The sequence below is a fragment of the Azolla caroliniana genome, unplaced genomic scaffold (genome assembly GCF_043228905.1).
Source record: "Azolla caroliniana isolate FFs.n. ecotype wild unplaced genomic scaffold, voAzoCaro1.0.p SCAF_1434, whole genome shotgun sequence".
Classification (NCBI taxonomy): domain Eukaryota; kingdom Viridiplantae; phylum Streptophyta; class Polypodiopsida; order Salviniales; family Salviniaceae; genus Azolla; species Azolla caroliniana.
The window spans coordinates 3,363-8,526 of record NW_028231869.1 but is presented as its reverse complement, the minus strand read 5'-3'; the positions used below and the strand labels follow the sequence as shown (position 1 = coordinate 8,526).

The 5,164-nt window shown below is 35.0% G+C and overlaps 1 protein-coding gene across 1 annotated transcript; it reads left to right on the top strand.

Annotated features, from left to right (window-relative positions):
• The first annotated feature begins 6 nt into the window (after positions 1-6).
• LOC147847163 (uncharacterized) lies at positions 7-3,557 on the top strand. The gene is made up of 4 exons (XM_087339495.1): positions 7-123; positions 202-424; positions 1,342-2,117; positions 2,542-3,557. Exons 1-4 carry the CDS (start codon positions 61-63, stop codon positions 2,743-2,745), a joined length of 1,266 nt encoding a protein of 421 aa, XP_087195621.1. The 5' UTR covers positions 7-60; the 3' UTR covers positions 2,746-3,557.
• The last annotated feature ends 1,607 nt before the right edge of the window (positions 3,558-5,164 follow it).

Sequence of the window (5,164 nt, the reverse complement as noted above, 5' to 3'; positions counted from 1 at the left end):
AAAACGGAAGCAGTAATACATCCAAACATCCCTACAAAGGAGCTTTCTTGGATTGATCGTATGTACCAGAAACTAGAAGATATATGTGTCGAAGTTGATAGGAACCCGTCATTATTGATACAGGTATAACCATATTTTTGCATGAACTTTTCTTGAGACAAAGGCTAATGAACTTCTTGTTAATATTATGACACTGATCAGGAAACTTCGAAGTACATGGAAAACCAAATGAATGTGGTGGGGACCAATGTAAAGAAGATTTGTGCTGAACTTATTCAAGATTTACTCCCTCCAACTGATAAGAAGTTTGATTGTCCGATACACTGCAAATGTGATTGCATAGATTCAGAAAAGCCGAAACAAAAAGGTGCTTACCCAATTACAAAAGATACAAAATGGGGAAGCGAAGGTATCGATGCTCAAGGTGTTTTTTCTAATGCTTCCCTTCTGTCAGCATCTTATAGTTTTATGCTAATTTCCATATGCACTGCTAAGCACTAGATGCGTTATTGCCTACTGAAAGAAACACATATTGATACATCATAGTGTGACATGGTCATAAAGAAACACAAATAGATATATACTAGTGTTACATGCTTGTTAAAAGACAAATACAGATGCATGATATTGTGTACTTACTCGTAAAGAAACACATCAATGCATGATAGTGCTACATGTTCATAAAGAAAAAGTTGTAGATACATGATACTGTTACATACTTGTCAATCCCTGAAATCCATTCCATATGTAAACTGTATGGCAAATGTACGGAAGTATAGAAAAACCACCATATGAACATCTTGGAAAGACGAGATACCATGCATGGTGTATCATATGACACTAAAAACTCAAGTGAAATGCTAAGCTCGTCTTGGAAAGTGGAGTTACTGTGCAATGTGCATGATGTATCCATATGGCACTAAAAACTCAAGTAAAATGCTAAATATAGCCTAAATAGCAATATTCACAGATATAGCTCTTTAAAGGCTTAAGCCTGATAGCTTTACTAAGAATAAAAATGAAGGTTTCAAATCTGAATCATACACACATATTTCTTTAATGAACAGTCTATACTGACATCAATATACCAAACATGTTTCTTAAGATTAATACCCTGATTCATGTTGATCTAGCTTTTGTTTCCATCTATGATATGCACTGTTCATTTGCTCTTTCAGTTTCCTCTTCCACCTTTTTTCTTAAACTTGTGAAAATCTTTCTCTATACATATATTGAGAGAGAGTATACTGGAGGGAGGGAGAGAGATGTCTTTTCTGTTAGGATTTGAATGTTGAAGAAGCTGAATTTGTCTTTTTGATGTTTGTATTTAAAATATTGAAGAGGCTAATATTCAGCATAACAATAATGCAGCAAAGGTTGAAGATAAAATGGAAGACGTGACCACAAAACAAAAGGGAATGGATAGTACAGAGTTTGATAATCTCATTAGTGTGAAGTTGGAAAAACAGGACACTGCCATTGAATGCAGTGCTATAAAGAGCAAAGAAACAAACCTCACCCAAGTTATCATTCAGACCAAAGAAATGCCTGCCGAAGGTGTTATTGATAGTGATGAAAAGAAGGTATGTATAGGAGGTCTACGAGACACTGAGAACAATGCTATATTTGTTGATCAAGTGAGCACACCAAAACAATGCGGTAAACAAGATGGTATAAAAAAAGATGAGCATAATGGCAGCTATAAAAGCCATTGTCGAACTGTAAACAAGAAACGTTTGGTAAAAAAGAAAATTACCCCAACCAGCAAAGAAGAGCCTGAAACGAGCACAACAAAATTTGAAGGAATGGTTCTAGATAACATGAATGCTGTAAAGGAGAACGCAGTTGGAATATGGTGTCAAGATAGAAGCAAAATGCCACAAGATGGATTAAAAAATGCAGACGATTTACAAAGTAATTTAAACACTTGTATGGGAAGCAATATTCATAATTCAGATGTACGCCATGGCAGAGACAAAGATCTCTCTTTGAATGAGATGAATGATGATGTTGATGTGACATCTAGTTCTACTGAAAGCAAGTCAATTGGAAATGAAGCAGATGATCTAATGGTCACATGTGACCGTTTTTCAACTGAGCTCTGTGGAACTTCAAAGGTTTGTTGCTTCAATCTTCTTTTATAGTATCATAGATTTTAATGCCCTCCACAAAACACTCAGTAGTTTCTTTTGAATCGTATAAGTTTTCTTAATGATACATATCCAAAGTAAAAATGCACACTCGATGTATTAATAACTAGAGACGGAAATTATCCTATGAGACAAATCTGGAATCTAGAGAGAGAGCATCATGTAAATGCCTAATGATGGATATGTAGGGTGAATGTACATGCAATACATTTTCTTTATAAGTAGAGGACTGGATGCGATCTATTATTACTTCACAGTAGGTCAAATTCTTCTATTTTACAAAGCTAAAGAAATGTTTGTGTAGCCAATAGAATTCATGTATCACATTTAAATAACATTACTTTTTGGATTTTGTGTGAGATAGAAAGGGAGATTTTTCATTTAATTTCAGGGTCAAGATTCCATGATAGTATCAGGATTTCTTGTTGAAGTTGACAGTGGAGACGAGGAGCAATCAGCACGGTGGTTGGTTAGTGAAAGCCACATAAACATCTTCCAACACAATGACAACTCATTTCCTTTCTCATTCAGCAAATTATCTACCAAGAAGGATGACCATGCAGAAGAGTTTGAATCGGATTGGGAACTCTTATAGCGTATCTTAAAGCTTACATATAGCAACTCTTACAAATAAGGAAGGTTTGTCTGAAACTAATCGAGTCCTAGGACCTTTTGTCCAAGAGTCCTTGATGCAACCTATCCCTTCCACCATATATGGAGTGGTCCATAAGAGGTTAAGAGGACAAATAATAAAGGCTAAAGTCTTGAGGATATGAGCGACCTGTATAGGTGTCGTCAATTTGAACCTTGATAATACCGTTAAAGCAATGTAAATAGCCCTCCTTCAGCGATCTCTATTCACATAAGCCGAAGTTTTCCAACTTCACAAAAAATGTGTTTTTATAGATGCACACTCTGGAATAAAGCTCGTTAAACCTCCAATTTATGGGTTTGAAACATCTTGTTGATATAAAAAATTAACCATGGCAAGACATGGCTTTAAAATTGATGACTTCGAGGTTTACAGCAAGCTGAGGCAAAGCTCTAGAAAATGCAAATTTGATTATGGGAAACACTTTGGTGGTATATAGTCAACATGAAATGAAGGCAATGGATTGTTCGAGTTCAAGGGATGTGATATAGGTATGGTTATCTGTAATTTCATCGTTCTTGTAAATCATTGAGCGACTACCGCCCAAAAGTGTGCATAAGAACCTGTTGTAATTTAGGACAAAGCCTGCCTAGAACAAAAATTGAAATAAACTTCTGGATTGAAAACATTGAAGAACTTTTTGCACCAATTTGTGTTGATTCGTAATATGTAATTGTAGAGAGTTAAAATCCATTGAGCTACTGGACAACTCTCCAAACCTATATATATATATATAATCGACTTAACGTATTTAAGTATAGCTACAAGTCCCAATTGTGAGGTGAATTTCTCCACTCTGTTGCATTGTATTCTCCCACTCAATACACATGTGATGGTAAAGGCTTAAGCAAAGGATTGAATTTTATGACATTTTCCTTCAATGGAGTGCAAAGTATCTAGAAAGAAAACTACTCAAATATTTGTGTTTCCTCTTAAGGCTAATGCAATGTTCCATAAGTATTTCAGATCATGTTAGCTGCATGGCTTTATTGTAACGGTTTTGGAAAACAACCTTACACTGAAAACAAAACTTCCTTGACAAATGTTTCACATTATTCTAAATAACATGAATGATATTCCAGTTGTTAATGCAATCTCAAATTGAAAATAATTCTCCAAGAATGGTAGAATGGAAAGCATGTGTATATTCACACAAGAATGGTTGTAGAAAAACAAGATCAGCTTAAAATCAATGTTTATTTTAACCAATGGTATGTTATTGAAGTAATGCTTCTTATTCAAAAAAATTGAGTGATACTTGGATAAGAAAACATGACAAAGTAAACCACTATACATAATACACCTAGATAAAGTTAAACTGCTTTTTTAATCCAAGTCACTCAATTCTATTAAATGGCTTCAAAGTTATTCCTAGGGGCTACTATGCGTCTTAAGCCCGGAAGAAATGTTTCTTATTCTAAAATTTTAGGTGAAACTTGCATAAAAAACATAGGAAAGGAGACCATTACATAGCTAGATTAAGTTGATTTGTTTCTTTTCTTATCCAATACCTTGGAGGGTTAATCTTGCCATAAAAACCCTTAACAATGTAGTTGGGTTGATATATTTTGTTTGTATTGCCATTTCATTTTATTCTACAAAAAAAAACAAGGGAGAGAAGATAAAAGATGAAGGGTGGGGAGGGGGGGGGGAAGAGAGAGAGAACCTAGATGGATGTAGTTGTATCTCGGGTATGGTTGCCCAATGGAGACCAAGAGGTCATGGGTTCAACCCCTACATTCCACAGTGGGATCTTTAGTGAATTAAAAGAGATACATATGTATTAGAGAGGTGAGATAATTGGGTCTTGAACCCAAGACATAGTGCTTGTAGTGTAACAACTTACCACTAGGGTAAGGTACTTACGATAAGAAAGAGAGAGAGAGCGAGAGCACAATTCGTGGTTCAAATGAGAGATATCTACTGAGTAATAGAGATGTGAGAAAATTGGGTTATGAACCCGACCTGTAATGCTAGTCCTGTAAATGACTAACGACTACGCTAAGCTAATTCCAATAAATAAATAAATAAGAGAGAGATGGAGAGATATTTTTAACGTCCACGAGAGACCAATTGAATCTATGAGATGGGGTGTAGCCCATAGAGATAGAGTTTGATTAATCGTGGTAGAATCAATCATTTCAAATTTTACAAGAAGAGAGGTTTTAATATTACCCTTAAAAGAATCATTATATTGCATTAATAGTTTCACATCTTACACCATCTTACATCAAAGTAAAATTCCAAAGGATTTTTCTTTCTTGATAATGACTCTTTATCATTAGAATGAGAGACACTTGTCGCCACAAGCATTTTCTCTATGCTCTGTGTAGCATATATCAAAGAAATATGCCCTTTATTG